Source organism: Anabrus simplex, chromosome 7 (genome assembly GCF_040414725.1).
Source record: "Anabrus simplex isolate iqAnaSimp1 chromosome 7, ASM4041472v1, whole genome shotgun sequence".
NCBI classification, from domain to species: Eukaryota; Metazoa; Arthropoda; class Insecta; order Orthoptera; family Tettigoniidae; genus Anabrus; species Anabrus simplex.
This window is the reverse complement of record NC_090271.1, coordinates 117,700,758-117,718,448: the sequence shown is the minus strand read 5'-3', so window position 1 is coordinate 117,718,448 and position 17,691 is coordinate 117,700,758. Positions and strand designations below refer to the sequence as shown.

The following is a 17,691-nucleotide window of genomic DNA, read 5'->3' as shown; positions in this document are numbered from 1 at the left end:
GGCTGATATGCGGACAAGACCTGGAGACACTAGATTGCAAAATCTTCTGAAGAGCAAACATGGACTTGGACCAAAACTTGGTGGTCATGAATGCCTTCAAAAGAATCAGTAGATCATTTGGGAGATATTAGACCTGATTGATGAACAGCAAAAATACATGCAATAGTGAGGTTAAGTTTAACAAACTGTAACACTACACAAAACTCCCACTTCAACAACAAACCCATCTAAAAGTGTTACCACAGATAGCACAAACTGAGTGAATTCATGCCACCGCACAAATCGACCCACACAGGCGATAAAATTCACAGGTGCAATAGGTGCGCACAAACATTCACCCCTACCGCACAAACTGACTCACTTAGGAGAGAAACTCCACAGCTGCATAAAATGCGGTGAGACATTCACTGATTTATTGCTAAAATGGCGAACGACACGGAAGCTCGCGTAGAAGATGCTCTACAATACCTAACAGATATCGCGGAAACAGGAGGTTATATGAAGAAAGAAAAGAAGGAGGAAATCCTAAAAGTGGTGAGTGTACTGAGAAATTACATCACTGTGCAGAAAAAGGCTCAAAAATCAAAAAACGATGATGAAAACATGCCATCAATGGAGGTTAAGGGAACACAAACAGAGAGCTTACAAGAGAAGAACGACAGCTGCGTAGCAGGACAAGTGGCGTCATCTAGCGACCAAGAACGAGAGTTAACAAGAGGCACTCAGCACACGCTGCCACCTACCAGAGAAACGGCAGATGATCTGGACCCTGAGCTACATCAATCACTAGAATACAAAATTACCAAAAAAGTCAACAATCAAATGAGAGCAATGATAGAAGACATCACACACTATATCAAAAATATGATTAAAGAGAAAATGGCAGCTACAAAGCAGCAGAACCCCATACCACAGGAATTTGTAAGAATAAATAACAACATCATATGAGAGAGAATCAACTGCCTCACGGAGGAGAGTAGTGGAAGGGGAAACCACTCCACTCAGGAGAAAGAACAACAGCCGTATGCAGAAGTACCGCATCAACACCAAGAACAAAATCAGACAACGGATGAAGAAGAGGAAAAATGGACAAGACAAACCCACAAAAGGCACAGATGCCTGGAGAGACAGCAACAAACCATGAACGTTACAGGAGCGAAGGACGATGACTTACAAGCAGAAGAAAAGAGGGCCTGGCTGTATGTGGGAAGACTAAAACAGGAGACAATGAAAGACGCTGTAAAAAGATTCCTAGCCAAAAAGGGAATCGCAGAGAACATTACTTGCGAAGAGATAGAAACAAGATACAGCACCAAAGCTTTCAAGGTAGGAATACCTTTCAATTTCCTTGAAAGTGCAAACAAGAGGGAATTCTGGCCAACAGGAGTAACAGTTAGACGCTACTGTTTTATTCGGTCTTTACGAAGAGAAACAGGGGCATCACTTGAATAAAACAACTCAGAAGCTCTCGGAAATTACAAGACTTGGAGGAAACGATGGGAGAAGAAGGATGAAAATAATGTTATGGAACGTAGAAGGATTAAAGAGCGCAGCATGCATAGCTCCACCAGACTTTCTCGAAGGATATGACGCAGCTATATTCACGGAAACCTTTCTCACAGACCATTGGCAGCACCCAGAATACTATAGATACACCTGCTAGCGAAACAAGGAGAAAGAGGACAACCCCAAGGAGGAATAACAGTCCTTCTTAAACCGTGGATAACACCAATTGTATCAACATCAGAGCAGAACCACTCCATTCTAATAGAGACAAAATACATCACAATATTAGCAACCTACTTTCAGCCAAATGCAATGGCTATAGATATAATAGACGAATTGGGCCAACAAATAACACAGAGCAAGAAAGACATCCCTCTAGTTATTGCAGGGGATTTAAATTGTTGGTTGGACATACCAAATCACAAAACAAAATTAGTAATAGATTCAATGCAAGAAGAAGGTTTCAATTTGCTAAACGACACCAATGTCCCTACATATATTTGCTACAACGACAAAAGCACTATAGACATCGCCCTCATAAGAGGAGAAATAAAAGGGGATATCAATCCACTTTGGTGCACGAACCACACACCAATAAGAAAACACTTTCCAATGAGCATCGACATACAAAGTGAATGGAAGGCAAAGATAAAACAAGAAACGAGACCACTCTCAAGGAGATTGGATGTTAGAAAAGTGGAAGAATGCCAGGAACAGATGGAACAAATCAAAACACTAATCGACAACTCAAATGTAGAGGAAGCTGTGCATGAACTGGAGAAACTCTTAACATAAGCAGCCAGCCCCAGGAAAGTGCGAACAGCAAAAGCATGGTTCGATCAAGAGTGCTTCCTATTAAGGAAAGAGGTGCTTCAAGCTCTACACCGACTAAAATCGGACATCGAGAATCATATACTCCTTCAGACATACACCGAGAAAAGAAGATGCTACAAAACACTAACATGGGAGAAGAAAACGGCATACACGGAAGAAGGAAGAAGAATAGTTGAGGAAGCCAGGAGAGACCCATTCATAGCAATCCGCCCTCGAAAGCAGGCACAGACCCACTATATCAGCATGGAGGAATGGACGAGATATTTCAAAGACACCCTCAGCAAAGAAGAAAGAGAAGGAACACCGGAAACCAACCAAGTGCGTACAACGCATGAGACGGTAGCATGGTCTCCACTTACTACAACTGAGGTTCAAAACATTATTGAATCCACAAAAAAGATAAAAGCTGCAGGACCGGATATGATATACAATGAATACCTGAAAGACACAGCTCATCTACTAGCTCCAATTTGAACGAAACTTTACAATAAATGCATAGAAACAGCCAAAATCCCAGATCAGTGGAGACAATCAATAATAAAGGTAATTTTCAAAGGGAAAGGAGACCCGAAGGACACAAATAAATACTGAGGAATAGCCCTGGAAAACAATCCTTTTAAGGTATTCACAAAACTAATCACAGAAAGAATAAGGGACACAGTAGAAGAGCACCTCCCAGAATCTCAATTCAGGTTTAGGAGAGGAAGATCCACTCTTGCAGCGGTGGAACTACTGCTAAATAACATATGGAAAGCCATCGAAAAGAAGGAAAAATACTATACAATCTTTATAGACTTCACAAAAGCCTTTGATCTCCTGGACTGAGCATTAGTACAAAGGAAGCTCAAGGAAACTCTAGGAAGAGACAGCGTCTGGACAAGAATCATAAACTCCATAAATGAATGGAACAAGATAAGAATCTCAGACAGCCTAGACCTTTCAGAACCAATAATTCAAAGAAATGGTGTACTCCAAGGGGACCCACTAAGCCGTCTGCTGTTCATTCTGGCAGTGAAGGACATTATGGAAATTGCACAAAATGAAGATGTAGCAGCATACACCTATGCGGATGATATTGTGATTGGCTCAAAAAGCTTAAAGAAACTGCAGAATACTATAGATGAAGTGGGAAAATGGTGCATTGAACATAAGTTCGTAATTAACACTGAGAAGATGGAAATGATGGTGTTCAGATCAGGAGGGCAAATACCAAAATCGACAAGAATCAACTTAGAAGGGAAAATAATATCTATCACCCAACAAGAGGACTAGATCAATCAGAGACTATGCGACCAATGCTGCAAGTGTTAAATTGTTATAACACCTTTCACTAATGTATGGCTATTTTGCTGCAATAAATGTTTTAATTTAAAAATACAAGAATGCAAAAAGTTAGGAGGGCAGAAAAGAATTCACGTAATTAAAGAATTAAGTAGATAGAAAATGCAGGATGAATAAGGAAGAGTGACTAAGTGAAATGAAAGAATGTTGAAGGAAAAGAAGACAAGGCAAATAGATGGCAGGAACATATTCAACAATTGTATCAAGGCAAAGAAGTAGATGATAATGTTCTGGAACAACAAGAAGCTGTTCATGCTGATAAAATGGGAGACCCAATCTTGAGGTCGGAATTTGACACAGTTTTCAGAGACCTAAATAGGAACAAGGCACCTGAAATTGACAACATACCCTCAGAATTAATGACTGCATTAGGAGAATCTGGCATGCTGAAGTTATTCCATTTAGTGTGGAAGAAGTGGCAAGAAGTGCCATCTGATTTTAAACAGAATGTTGTTATACCCATTCCCAAGAAAGTAGGTGCTGACAACGTAGTATGAAAACTATCGTATCATTAGTTTAGAATCTCATGCTTGCAAAATTGTAACATGTATTATTTATAGAAGAATGGAAAGACAAGCTGAAGCAGAGTTGGGAGAAGATCAGTTTAGGTTCAGAAGAAATCCAGGAACAAGACATTATCTTGACTTTTCATCTGATATTAGAGGATTGAAATTAAGAAGACAAGCCCACGTACATGGCATTTGTAGATTTAGAAAAGGCATACAGTCATGTCGACAGGACCCAGCTATTTGGGACTATGAAATCAGAAGATATGGTGATGTGCCATACACGAGACACTTTGAGCATGGATGTGCTCTACAAGAGTGAATAAAGTGAAAGTATTATATATTAAGAAGGGTATAAATATTTACTTACGCATTTCCTTTCCCGTTGAACACCCAACGGTTGCTGTCCAGACCTTCCCACGTGGAAAGCGCATAGTAGGCACATGCATTCAAGTGGATCAGATATAACATGTACGTAAGAGTGCGAGCCATTCGCACAACGTAAGGTGATGAGAGTCTGCTATCTACTTGATGGTAGAATTCCCAAAATGTTTGTATCTGTGGAACACCAGATAAAAATATTTCTTTATGTAGGTCATAAGTCAACTTTTGACTCATTCCACTGAGGTGTTAAACAAAGATGATTATGAAGATCGTATATTTAAAAGATCTCACGTCAAGTAAAATAAAAATGAATAATAATAATAATCATAATAATAATGGTGCAGATCTTTCGAGTTGGAACTGTATACACAATCTGCGTATCTGTAAGATGATGATGATGATGATGATGATGCTTGTTGTTTAAAGGGGCCTAACATCGAGGTCATCATCCCCTAATGGTACCAAATGAGACTAAATGGAATGACAAATTAAAAGTCCAAAATTCTACACTGACCAGAATTCAAAACATGAGGACGAAGAATGAATGGATGGACATGAATTTAAAACAATCAGTGGATGTGACCCGCAATGCCTTACATTCACAGAAACTGACGTAAAACAATAGGATTACTGACCAAGGGACTGCTGCTATAGCATAACACTGAATCGATGATACAGTCTAAAGGGGGTCCAAAATCCAAGTTATCAGCCCCTGATAATGGTACTTATCGCTAGGAATGTAGAACCATGGTATTTGTCGTATTGCGGTACTAATCAAAAGTAGCAGAGACTCGCAGTATTCCACACATTATGGTACTACTCACAGGTTATGAAATTCAACATATAATACAGACCTATGGTTTTTCTCACTTTGCAGCACCATTTACAGGCAACGCAAACCTATGGTGTTCATCACATAAGAGTACTAACCACAGGGACCTGCACTATCCCGTGGTGTTCCTCATATAGTAGGTACTAATCATAGGCAAGGCAGAACCATGGTAGCTATCATCCCATGGTCCTGCTCATATGGTGGTACTAATCACAGGTACTGCAAAAGCCGACCGCACAGTGCTCCTGTGGGCTACTAATCACAAACTTATTTGGTACCCAATATAGTGGTACTACGCGCAAGTAAAAGCGACCCATGATGTTCTCCGCGTGGTGGTACTAATCATATGTAGTTTCATGGTTTCAAAACAATCATCCCTTGGTTGCCCCTTTTAGTCACCTCTTACGATAGGCAGGGGATACCGTGGGTGTATTCTTCGTCTGCGTCCGCCACCCACAGGGGTTTGTGTATTTGGTCCGCGAGAGGTATTTTATTTCCCTCAAGTCCGCCGGCAAGCCGGTTAGGACTCCCCTATCCGCCACCTGGGAGTATCACCTCTCCCCCTGCTACACCAGCATAGTAGGTTCATGGTGTATCTGTAAGGAAGGGTGCTACGTAAGATGAATTCTGATGCTGAAGACTGCAGAAACACTCAGCCCTGAGCCAGAGGAATTAACTAATGAAAATTAAATTCCCCAACCCAGGACCCCTAGGATCAAAGGCCAGCATGTTAACCAATCATCCATGGAGCTGGACATTAGGTATATAAAAACAATAATTGTTGATAAATATAGCAGTTCAATATTAATTTTGAGAAATTATTTATACTTTTACAGTGGCTTCTGTGGCTCAGGTGGAAGCGCGCCGGCCTCTCACAGCTGTGTTCCGTGGTTCAAATCCCAGTCACTCCATGTGAGATTTGTGCTGGACAAGGTGGAGGTGGGATAGGTTTTTCTCCAGGTACTCTGATTTTCCCTGTCATCTTTCATTCCAGCAACACTCTCCAATATAATTTCATTTCATTAATCATTGCCCCAAAGGAGTGCAACAGGCTTTGGCAGCCGGCACAATTCCGATCCTCGCCGCTAGAAGGGGCTTCATTCATTCCATTCCTGACCAGGTCAAATGACTGGAAACAGGCTATGGATTTTCATTTCAATTTCATTTATACTTATACAGACAATAGTATTGTGTTTTATGTACTCTTTGTTAACTAACTTCCTAATTCCATTTTCTCTTTTATGTCAAAGAATTTTTCCATATAACCACACTAATATGATTAGGGACTGCCTGGCCGAGGCAGTAAAGGCATATTTGGTTCACCCGGAAGGACGTGGGTTCAATTCTCCATCAGGAAGTCGAAAAATTTAAGAACTGAGATTTTCCACTTCTGGAGGTGCATATGACCCTGAGGTTCACTCAGTTTACATCAAACATGAGTACCAGGTTAATTCCTGGGGCAAAGGTGGCTGGGCGTAGAGCTGACCATTCTACCCCTCTAGTGCCAAGGTTACAGATAGTGGTAGCCTTTACCTCCCACTCTTTCCAGGTCTTTCATGATCTGTATAGAGATGACTGTTTTTTATAGTAATGTGATTATCTGTTATTTTATTAGATAGTAACTTTTGTAAACCTCTTAAGCTGTGATGAAATACAGTATATTGGAAACTGAAGTATACTGCATTCTAGTGGCAACCCTATAATTAAGGCAGTTGTAAAATAAAAATAAATATACATCCTCCACAATAACAGTCAGATAAGTCGTCATTTCTCTTATAAATATTAGTTGAAACTTATACTGCTGAGACTATTAGAACCCTTTGAATAAATATATGGAATGTTACCTTCAACAGACGTGGAAGTCGGAACATGAGATGATGACTGCCATACTTCAAGTAGAACAGATCTAGAGGAAGCAGGGAAAGAACATCCATCTGGAAAGTGAGAAACATGTTTAATTGGAGTCACACTTACAGACAACATATGAAACTGAGTATAGCTTAACTATGGTAGTGCCATATATGATCTATTTGTATTACTGGTTCCCTTAACTGTGTTACAAATTTGAGAATGTTTTAACCGAGTCATGACAAATTAGGAGATTTCTTTGACATGGATTGTATTGCAAAAATGAGTATTCTCTCAAGTACTATCCATAATGAATGTGAATAAATAGTATCAAGTGGTAAGCTATGAGGAATAATTAATGAGTTATTTCATAAAATCCTGTGAAAATCATATATCTTGGGTATACAGTCTTTAATTTCTTGGGAAAGTGGGCGATTGGCAATCTTCCACCTATATATAGTCTTCCCTCATCTATTTTGAGCATCTATTTATTTTAGCCTTAAAACGTGTTTTCAGTCTTCAGTTTTAAGTCGATGAGAAGTAGTCTGTTTCTACATTTCAGAAATTTATTTCAGATATGAAGATACCATTTCCTTGAAACCTTTGCAGAAATCATTATATTTGATTTCAATTTCATCAAGTGAATGTAAACAACAGTTCTCCAGATAAACTTAATCATAATTTCAGACAGATCTGCTCTGCTTACTCCAAGAGTATCTGCACATTTATTTAAGAGAATGGTAGGTCCACCTCTCACGATGTTTGATGAGGACAAATATGAAAATTCTTGGATTGCTGAAGGACACTTGTGGGCAATGGACACAAACTGTAAGGAGCACTAGTGGGACAGAGATACTCATCATCAGTGGCGGCTGGTGGTATCTGAAGCTGGGTGTTGCAGCAACATTTTCAGTATCGCATTATTATTGTTTACAGAAATAACAAGAAACTCTATTATCGCAAAGTAATGAACTACATTCCTACTAAAACTGTAATACATCTCGCAGTTACAACCCAGGAAATAAGAAGCTAATTATATATTGTAATTACAGTTATTATTAATAATAATGTTATTGGCTTTACGTCTCACTAACCACTTTTTACGGGTTTTCGGAGACGCCGATGTGCCAGAGTTCTTTTACATGCCAGTAAATCTACAGACACAAGGCTGACGTATTTGAGCACCTTCAAATACCACCGGACTGAGCCAGGATCAAACCTGCCACGTTGGGGTCAGAAGGCCAGCACCTCAACTGTCTGAGCCACTCAGCCTGGCACAGTTACTTTTGCTTCATTTGAATTGAAAATTTGCTGTCCTGTTTTTCATTGAAGCAAGATGTTGGTAATATTGTGGGTGGTCTGGTATGGCGTGGAAAAGAAATCACCCGGCAAGTTGGCCGCGCGGTTAGGGTCGGGTAGCTGTGAGCTTGCATTCGGGGTAAAATGTGTTCGAACACCTCTGTCGGAAGCCCTGAAGATGGTTTTCCGCGGTTTCCCATTTTCACACCAGGTAAATGCTGTGGATGTGCCTTCATTAAATCCATAGTCACTTCCTTCCAACTCCTAGCCCTTTCCTATCCCATACTCACCGTAAGACCTATCTGCGTCGCTGCAACGTAAATTAAATTTGTAAATTTAAAAAATGGAAATGAATTACTTTTGGGAGAGGAGAGAAAGTAGGAATGAAGTAATCTCCGCAGAGTAGAGCAATCTAACGGGGACATTTGGAACTGTTTCTTGATAGGGGACTTACTAGTCTCGTGCAGCTCCCTGAGACCGATACTGACGAGCATGCTACTGGATGCTATGCAGGCTTAGGCTCGTCCCTGCTGAGGTACATTGCGCCGCGCTGTCTGCCAGGGAGTTGCCGTAGGAAAGCAAACTCTCTGAGTTCGATTCAAAGCCAGCAGCGTTTGTTGGTCCGTTACGAAGCATTAGTACAGCGAACGACAGAAGATGGTTGATTTGAACATGTTTTCGAATACATGTAAGGTTTATCAAACTAAAACATTAGAAGAAAAGACGACAAATGAAGTGCAAAATTATTTGGAGTTGTGCAACCCTGCAACAATACCACGCACCGCCCCTGCTCATCATAAATATGGATTAGTGTCATTGTAGAAACTTATGTAAATTTCAGAAAATGAAGAAGAAATGGTCATGCCTTGCTTTGTGGTCTATTGTTATATAATACTGAATTTTTAAAATTGGAATTAAACATTTAGGTATAGTGCTAGTGAATTTAAGAGAATATGTTTGTTCAAATCCAAGGCTAGGAAAACAATCTGTCACCTGGGCGAATGCCCTAAATGCAGATCAGTAGTGATAGGTTCATCTGCTTGTTTTATAACCTCTTTAATCCAGGTTCACTACAGGCAGGCATACATAACACTGCTATGTAAATTGCTATTTTTTTTCTGGGAAGAGTTCCAATAGTTTTGGGTAAGCTCTCTCTCTCTCTCTCTTTCTCTCTCTCCCCCCCTCTCTCTTTCTCTTTTTATGTCTTGCTAAAGAGATATCAAAACTGAAAAGTAACTTAAAAATTTTCAAAGTTTGAGTTTAAAGAAATTAAATGTGTTCTTTTGTTCATAAATTTGAATTTCAACTTCAAAATAGAAGAAGAACAGGCAGAAATATAAATACTTATAAAAATATTTAACAGAAAATTTCAGGTAAAATAGCTTGGTAATTTATGTATGAGAATCTGCAAGATTAGACGGCACTCAAAGGATTAAAAGTGGCAAAATTCCACTCTCATTGCAATGATGTCATAGTTAGAGATGAAATATTTTTCACTTTTCTTCATTTCTTTCTTTCTTTCTTTTAATTTTATGACAATATAGTCAATCCATTATTCAAGTCTCTTCAAAGGGACTGTTCGGGCTTTATGGTCCTCCCAGTAACTTATCATGTATTCTGAACTTTGTACCCTTTATGACGTTGAAAATATTTGCGTTGTGAGTTTCTTTTTTTGTGAGTGTGAAGCAGATATTTGTGACCTGGATATTTTTGTTTGATTTTATCTGTGGTGTATGGCCAGTTTCTTTTATTCTTACTACAGCCCCTAAATACCCTCATAACCATGTGCATAGATCTGACCCTTTATTTACAATCCCATTTATGTGATTACCTAGCTACTTACAATGATCCCCAAAAGGAACTTTCACCCTATCAGTGCAGTAATTAAAACTGAGAGGACTTATCCTATTTGTGAAACTCACAACCTGCTTATCACCATACCATTGCCTACTGTCCATCTCACAACATTATTGAGGTCATTTTGCAGTTGCTCACAATCTTGTAACTTGTTTATTACTCTATATAGAGTAATATCATCTGTAAAAAGCTTTATCTCTGATCCCACTTCTTTACTCACATCATTTATCTACATAAGAAAACATAAATGTCCAATAATACTGCCTTCAGGAATTCCCCTCTTAATTATTACAGGGTCAGATAAGGCTTCACCTACTCTAATTCTCTGAGTTTTATTTTCTGGAAATATAGCCACCCATTCATTCACTCTTTTGTCTAGACCAATTGCACTCATTTTTGCCAGTAGTCTCCCAGGATCTACCCAATCAAATGCCTTAGATAGGTCAATCATGATACAGTCCATTTGACCTCCTGAATCCAAGATATCTGCTATATCTTACTGGATTCCTTTAAGTTGAGTTTCAGTAGAATGACCTTTCCTAAACCCCAACTGCCTTCTATCTAACCGGTTATTAATTTCGCAAACATGTCTAATATAACCAGAGAGAATGCTTTCCCAAAGCTTACATGCAATGCATGTCAAACTGACTGGCCTGTAATTTTCAGCTTTATGCCTGTCACCCTTTCCTTTATACACAGGGGCTACTATAACAACTCTCCATTCATTTGGTATAGCTCCTTCATGCGGACATTAATCATATAAGTATTTCAGATATGGTACTATACCCAACCCATTGTCTTTAGTATATCTCCCGAAATCTTATCAATTCCAGCTGCTTTTCTAGTTTTCAACTTTTGTATCTTATTGTTAATTTTGTTGTTGTCATAGGTAAATTTTAATACTTCTTTAGCCTTAGTCACCTCCTCTATCTGGATATTATCCTTGTAACCAACAACCTTTACATACTGCTGACTGAATACTTCTGTCTTTTGATGATCCTTGCATACACACTCCCCTTGTTCATTAATGATTCCTGGAATGTCCTTCTTGGAACCTGTTTCTGACTTAAAGTACCTATGCATACACTTCCATTTTTCACTAGATTTTGTATGACTGCCAATTATGCTTGCCATCATGTTATCCTTAGCTGACTTCTTTTGCTAAATTCAATTTCCTAGTAAGTTCCTTTAATTTCTCCTTACTTCCACAGCCATTTCTAACTGCACCTCCTTCTTAGTCTCCTTACTTCCCTGTTATAATATAGTGGGTTTTTACCATTCCTTACAAACTTCAAAGGTACAAACCTGTTTTCACATTTCTCAACAATTGTTTTAAACATAAACCCATCCTAGAGTATGTTTACATTTTTATTTACTGTTTTTCACCGATCACAGTTACTTTTAAAAAACTCCCTCATGTCTGTTTTATCAGGCATATGACATTGCCTAATAGTTCTACTTTTAAGACCTTCCTTTCTATAACATTTACTTTTAACTATGACAAAAACAGCTTTTTGATCACTAATACCATCTATTACTTTGGCTTTTCTATAGAGCTCATTTGGTTTTACCAGCACCATGTCCAGAATATTCTTCCCTCTAGTTTGTTCCATCACTTTGTGAATCAGCTGTCCTTCCCATATTAACTTATTTGCCATTTGTTGGTCATGCTTCATGTCCTCTGCACTACCTACCCAATTGACATTTGGTAGATCGAGATCACCCGCTACAATCACGCTCCTTTCCATATCGTTTCCCACAAAGCTGATTACCTTTTCAAATAATTCTGAATCAGCATCAGCACTACCCTTTCCCAGTCCTTAGGGCCTACATTCCAAAGACATCAAGTTGCCTATTATCTTTAGAGACAAGCTTTACACGTAGAATTTCATGTTTGTCAACTTTAAACTTTTTCATAGCTTACAAATTCTTCTTTCACCAGAATGAATACTTCCCCTCCTACCATTCCTATCCTAACTGTACAATGCACACCTCCAGTTCCATGAGAAAATTTCTGCATCCATTATATCATTTCTCAGCCACGATTCAACTCCTAGTACAATATCTGGTAAGTATATGTCTATTAAATTATTTAATTCTATTCCTTTCTTTACAATACTTGATTTGGTGTTTGTAACGGTGTATGTGCAAAAGCTAAATAAGATCACAAAACTGATTCATACATTTTATTTTAAAAAATAAACATTTTGTAGGGGTTGAAATACATCATCATCTATATTTTGTTTTTATATTTTATATATTTTATACTTTACTGTACTCACATCAAAGTCTAATGAAACCAGGCCATGCGGCTTGCTTTCTGGGATGCAAAAGTATTGATGATTTCACTGAATATAGTGGCTTTTACCCTTTCATGTTCGATGCTGAGTAGGCTGAATAGTCTGTCTTAGGTCATATCATTTCATAGTTCTGTGACAGTTCCAGTTTGGAAATGATTGTTTGTCAGAAGAAACAATAATAGGAAGAGTTAGAAACTGGTAAAAGTCTGGGACACTTGGAGTTACAATTACTGATAGATTTGTTATGGCAATTATAGAGGTTGTCATGATGAATTTTTTCAGTGTGTTTTGAAAGAGAGTGTGCCGATCATATTATGAGAGACCGGTGTGCTACAGTAGACTCAGAATAATAATAATAATAATAATAATAATAATAATAATAATAATAATAATAATAATAATAATAATAATAATAATAATAATAATTACTCGTATGTGTTTCATTATCAACTGTAAACATAAAATAATTTTAGCGGTGTTCTTTCAGGATCAAACATATTTCACTTTTGACAGGGGAGGTGGGATCAGATTTTGATATCTGAGGGAAGCCAGGACGGTAAAAGTTTGAAAATTTGTGGTCTAATTTACTTGCATATCAGTATCCCTTAACATACGGTACGATGCATGAAGTTACATTACAAGATAATTATTTTGTAAATTTTTACCTTGAACTGCAATTTCTCCATGTATTTCTTGCGAGTGAGACTGGAGTCTCGCACCCAGAATCCATCGTCCAGGTACATTAGGCGTGGTTTTATGACCACCAAATCTAACAAGTATATGGCATCGGCGGTGTAATCCAAAGCAAACCATATTGGGGTGTTCTCGGGCGTCTGGTAGGGGAAGGTGCTTCTGAGAGGAATCACCCAGCAGTTGTACATGTAGCAGAGCATGACGACAAACAACCAAAAGAGGTACCAGATACCTGGAATAATAAGTTCAAAGTTACTGAACATAGATATCCAGGACGTGCTGTGAACAGTGCAGGCTGGATTCACCACGCGCAGAGAACATTCAAGACAATTTTTTTGAGAGGTACGGCAGTTTGAAATAAACTTTGTCTTTAGATCAGGACAGTTCAATCAGTTGTGACGTTTGTGACGCTTGGCAAAAGCTCACGCTAAGGTTGGGTGCGTTGAGTGAAGGATGTCTGGTAGGTAGAGTATTGTGAGACAATAAAAATATCACAGCATTTTATACTCGAAGTACACAAGAACCTCGTTTATCCGGATTAAGTGGGACCGGAACTGATCCGGGATTATCGAAAATCCGGATAATCTGAAAAACTAAAGAACAAATACAGTACATATTATATAATCCAATAACATAACTTGTACAGTAATACCTTTTTCAAATGTAAACAAAAAAAAAAAACACTTTTCTTGCATTTGGGACTATTTTATGCACTAAAATAAAGTGTGAGTTTTTCTGTTTTAACATTTGTATAGCGTTTGCGCCCTGCACGATCACAGAGATGTTTTACTAACAACAGTTCTGCCAGTGTGGTTTCAGTCAAGGATTCTAAATAGGCCATTAGTTTGTCCAGCTGCGTTGTTGCCTCTCCATGAGTCATTGTTTCTTCTGATGGTGCGCCGGTTTCATTTTCCAATTCACCATCAGTGAATTAATAGTGCATTGCATTCAGAAGAACCAAAGCAAAGGTGGGTTCAAATCCCACCTCGGCTGTCCAGGGAATGGTTTCTCACGGTTTTCCATTCTTAATTCCAGGCTAACGGCGGGATGGTACCTTTCATAGACCGTGGTCGAATTACTTTCAATTCCTGTCCTTAACCATCCTTGGCGGAAAAGACGTTGAAGAAGACTGGATGCCGTAAAAGGAATACTGTACAAGTAAAAATACATGTTTATTATTTTCGATCTGGATAAACCGGAGATCCGGATTAATGAGGGCTGGATAAACGAGGTTCTTATGTACCGAACAAGTGGCTGCGCGGTTTGGGTCACGTCACTATCAGCTTGCATTCGGGAGATGGTGTGTTCGAACCCCGCTGTCGGCAGTCTTGAAGATGGTTTTCTGTGGTTTCCCATTTTCACACCAGGCAAATACTTGGACTGTACCTTCATTAAGGCCACAGTCAATTCCTTCACATTCCTAACATTTTCCTATCTCATCGTCGTGACGTGAAGCTAATTGTAAACAATAAAAATAAATCGAACTGTTACGATGGCTACTTCAAGTAAGAGGAGGCGTCTGTTTTCCTGTCTATATTGAAAAATCCTCTTTTCTTTATGCAATGTAGAGAGGTCACCAACTGTTTAGTATATGGCAAGGAACTACAATGTATTAAGTGTAATTTTCAACGTCAGTATTCCTTGTGCCACGCAAATGAATTGTCGGCTAGAGAAACGTGAAGAATTATGAATTAAATTTAAAGGAAAATGCTGATCTTCAGGACTATTGAAGCAATGGAAATTCTTTTCTTATTAGCTGTAGAATAGCTTTCCACAAAACAGGAAATCTACGGAAGTTTTTCAACAGTTTTTATGCTTGACGTTGTACAGTGTTATATATACAGTGTTATACGACTTTCCCTGTTCATTCTGTTTCCGAAATAATATTTATGTAAAAATTTATCTTCCGACATTTTAATTTGATCATTTCCCTACAGCAGTCTCATGCGAATGAGCATGTTTCATTTTGTAGTGGCGTTCTACGAGTACATTGTACCTTTTGGAAATGAAAGTCTCAACTTTCGATCGACCAGGAGACAAACTTCTGCCTTCCGGACAGGAGGCCAGCAGCTACGTCACTGAGCTAATCACGCCCCCTTATTATTATTATTATTATTATTATTATTATTATTATTATTATTATTAATAACCGAGTGAGTTGGCCATGCGGTTAGGGGCGCGCAGCTGTGAGCTTGCATTCGGGAGATAATGGGTTCGAACCCCACTGTCGGCAACCCTGAAGATGTTTTTTCCCGTGGATTCTCCTTTTTACACCAGACAAATGATGGAGCTGCACCTTAATTAAGGCCACGACCTCTTCCTTCGAACGCCTAGCTCTTTCCTATCCCATTATCGCCATAATACCTATCTGTGTCGGTGCGATATAAAGCCAATTGTAAAAATAATAGTGCTATTATTTCGTCAAACGTTTTGTTCCGTTCAGCTTGCCCAAAAATTTCCCACTCTTCGTCATTGGGCACTCGATGTAAAACTGTGCTTAATCCACATGTGTGTACTCGAATGACAGAACTTTAGCTTAGTGAAATACAGTCTCTATCTGTTTATTTTATGCTATTTTACATCTTTCACAAACTAAGGCGTGCCTTATATTCGCGTGATTGTTCTTTCATTTAACGAATCAAACTTAGGACAGAGGTCTTACGAATAATTTGCAAATTGGTGGGACTCTTAAGAACAGGACCAGAGTTAGAATAACATGTTGCTAAACTCTCCTTCAACTATGGGCTATGATTACTAGTGATTCCTCCAGAATACAGTTCGTTATATCGACCACTCTACTTGCGAGAAAAGTGAAGTGAAAACAGGATCCGTGGATAAAATAAGAAATATATAAATATCAATACGTTATTGGGAGGCTGTTTATCATATTGGCAAATACAACACATGCTGGAGTATATTCGTTTAACAACAATAATAAAGCAGATACCTACAGTATTAATTAAAAACTAGCTATTAAATAATAGTCATTTAAGGTACCGGTATAAGAGATTAAAATAAAAAATAATTGTAATTACATCTGCAGTTTTGTCATTGCTTAAATGGAAGACGGTGGCAACAATGATGGTGGTCTGCGATATAAAGGATGTAAACACATTTATATAGATAGCACATATAATATAGTAAATGGAAATGTCTACAAAAAGGAGGATATATTTATTCCTGAAGGTGTTTTGATTGATGCCCACACTAATACCAGTATAGTTGGTCCGTTATTGGACATTATAAATTTTCCAACTAACTCATTCCTGTTTGCCAGCGTTTTGCCCCAATGTGAAGTTGGCTCACACTGCTGTGATATCGTTGGTTCCAAAGAAATCTGTTTTTTTTTTTAAAATACGAAATGGAGTAGGTCAACAAGCCCTATTATCATTAATTAACGACGTGTAGTGTAAAGAGTGAATTAAACAGTTTATAACTGTGAATTAATAGTAAGTTACATTATGCAACAAGCCTATAATGGCAATAATTAGGACACGAGTATGTTTATAAAACGAGTGAAGCGAGTCTATACGAGTGTCTTAATTGCCATTATAGGCGAGTTGCATACGACTGTTTATGCTCGATGATAATTATAACTATTTCTTAAATAATCATACATTTCTGTCGAGATGTCGCTTGACAGTTGGGTTTACTGAACAGGCGCAGAGCACATCCGCTGAGTTATTGATTTTCCGTGACTGAATCAGAGAGACCTTCACAATTTTGTATGTTTCCAAAGCTTTGATAGACGGTGATCATAACCTAGCTTTATTTCAAGTAGGTACAAATTGTTTATTGTACAGTTGGTGAAGTGAATTTGCGCGAATGTGCCGTGTGCTTGTGGAATATTGGTAGTAGAAGGTGCATTGATGTTAATATGTGTGTCCGACATGTTTGATTTTGCTATCCTTACCTAATTTGTCAAACAGTTTTATCATAATGAAAATCTGAACCCTGACTGGTGGAGAACCTGTATCATAGTGAAAATCCGAACTCTGGTTGGTGGAGGACGTGTATCATAATGAAATTTGAACTATAATGAGCCTCATTATAGTTCAGTTTTTTGGCATATAAGTATTATATTCAGTTTTCTGGAATGTAAGTATTATAGGCCTATACCAGAAGTGAACCTTAATGAAGCTCATTATAGCAAGTTTCATTGTGATACAGGTTCTCCACCGATCAGAGTTCAGATTTTCATTGTGATACAGGTTCTCCACCAATCGGAGTTCAGATTTTCATTATGATACTACTTTTTGACCAATTAGGTAAGGATAGCATCGCACCTGTG

The 17,691-nt window shown here is 38.4% G+C and overlaps 1 protein-coding gene across 1 annotated transcript in view; it reads right to left on the bottom strand.

The window, feature by feature from the left end:
* CngB (Cyclic nucleotide-gated ion channel subunit B) overlaps nt 1-17,691 on the bottom strand; it is a 117,769-nt gene that overhangs the window by 32,418 nt on the left and 67,660 nt on the right. Inside the window, exons 6-8 of the mRNA XM_067151273.2 lie at nt 13,373-13,632; nt 7,248-7,337; nt 4,558-4,745 (exon numbers count right to left, since the gene is read on the bottom strand). Coding sequence (XP_067007374.2) covers nt 4,558-4,745; nt 7,248-7,337; nt 13,373-13,632 — 538 coding nt within the window. The remainder of the gene's footprint in view (nt 1-4,557; nt 4,746-7,247; nt 7,338-13,372; nt 13,633-17,691) is intronic.